Genomic DNA, 1,999 nt, shown 5'->3' with positions numbered 1-1,999 from the left:
GTGGGGTGGGCTCCAGCCTGATCTCCCTGGAGTTCATAATAATGAAAAGAAGAAATCAATGTGTTCTGTGATGGAGGTGTACCACTTGGTGACTGGTAGGTGGGAGCAGAAACCCACCACTGGTAACCCTCCACTGGGTGTTAGGAGTTATGCAGCTTCTGCCATTGGAAATGAAATATTCTATTTTGGAGGCTATTGTGGTCATGATGGCTGTTGTCATAATAGTTTATACAGGTAAACATGATAGTTACTGATAAATATTACCGTATAGCGGGATTTACTGACGAAGGTTTTATTTTGACTAGTTGACGATTTAAAATAAAACGTCAAATTTAATAACCGTCAAAAATTTTGTACTTTGTGCCACGTGTACACAAAGGGCACTATTCGTCAAATTAAAACTCACCAACCGGAGAAATTTACTGTTTTCGTCAAATTTTTTACTCGTCAATAAATCCCGCTATACGGTATATAATATTTTATACAGTTTTAATGTTGATACCTTCAACTGGAAGGAACTCTCTCCTACTACATCTCATCATGGTCCTATGATGAAGGGCTACTGTGACATGATAGCAATAAAAGTGAACGGTGAGGACTATCTTGTAGTAATTGGAGGATTGGCACCATCTTCTAATAATGCACCAGAACAACCTGGTGCCCAGTACAGTGGTTATGGTAGGAATAATGAAGTACATTTTTATAAACTCTCATCAGGTCAGTATAACAACACATAATAATATTAATAATGTATTTTATTTATAATCAACAAACTGATCATTATTTATATTATATATATTTATTATTTTAGGTGATTGGATATCACCAACTGTCACTGGAGACAGACCACCTCCTATTTATTACTTCACTTTAACATCAATTAATAATTCCAGTGCTATATTATTTGGAGGTAACACTGCTAATGGACTCAGTAACAATGTATATATTCTTAATTTTACTGATACATCAGTGGTGAGTGTATTATTAGTATAATTATATTAAGTATTAATTAATTATTCATAAGTGTGTGGGTATGGTTTATCATAATTAAATTAAATTTTATTACTTTTAGAATTGTTTAAAGTTATCTAATCCTGGAGGATCAGTACAATGGCCTAAGGGAAGACATTCTCATTCCAGTGTATTGATTAACACTAGCTCAGGACCACACCTACTAGTGGTGGGTGGGAGTGGTACTTCTGATCTTTGGATATTTGATATTAAAAATAAATCATGGAAGGAACTGGTAAGTATAACATTATATTGTGGGTGTGGTTTAGACATTTTGGGTGGAGTTTATGGTTTTGGATAAACTATTGAGGAATGAGTTAATCAAATTTTAATAACAATACATGTACATGTACAGTACGTGACAATGAATATTACAAATTATATTTATTATAATCCTCCTTTATAGTTTGATATACCAAAGAATGTCACTATTAGATGTTATCATTCTCTCTCATTGTGGAGCGTGACGCCAACCACTAACTGGATAATTGTGTTTGGAGGAGAGACGTCATACAGAGATACAGCAGTTATTGAACTCAGTGAGTACATGTAAATACAAATGTATTGAATATACACAATTTGTACATATTGAATATAATAATTATAAATTAACAGTATAGCCTTTTGGTATAGGATATTATTTCACCAGATTTGCTTTATTAACTGACATAATAATTGAAAATAATTATATAAATGAATTTAATTAATAATCAGTGGTTTCCACTATACAGTAGCAGCTGATATTATATTAATTATTATTATACATGTACCGTATAGCAGGTATATTCCGTCAGAGTTTAATTTCGTTCTTTTCGTTCGTAAACAAAAAGAACGAAATTTTATGAATTAATGAAAATTATTAATTAATGAAAGTTATTAATTAATGAAAAGAAAGAAATTTTTAAACGAAAAATGTGTTTCCTCAATGGCATGTTTGCAAAATGGCTGCTCAGAACAACAATAAAATTAATGAAAATTTCTAATTCTG

At 31.7% G+C, this 1,999-nt stretch overlaps 1 protein-coding gene across 1 annotated transcript in view; it reads left to right on the top strand.

Moving 5' to 3' along the window:
• LOC109589639 (myb-like protein L) overlaps positions 1-21 on the top strand; it is a 5,734-nt gene extending 5,713 nt beyond the window's left edge. The window contains exon 5 of the mRNA XM_020005696.1: positions 17-21. Within this exon, the coding sequence (XP_019861255.1) occupies positions 17-21 (5 nt within the window). The remainder of the gene's footprint in view (positions 1-16) is intronic.
• Positions 22-1,999: the final 1,978 nt, after the last annotated feature.

This window comes from Amphimedon queenslandica, unplaced genomic scaffold (genome assembly GCF_000090795.2).
Source record: "Amphimedon queenslandica unplaced genomic scaffold, v1.1 AMPQUscaffold_11076, whole genome shotgun sequence".
Classification (NCBI taxonomy): Eukaryota; Metazoa; Porifera; class Demospongiae; order Haplosclerida; family Niphatidae; genus Amphimedon; species Amphimedon queenslandica.
The sequence above is the reverse complement of the archived record's forward strand: the minus strand, read 5'-3'. Positions and strand labels throughout refer to the sequence as shown.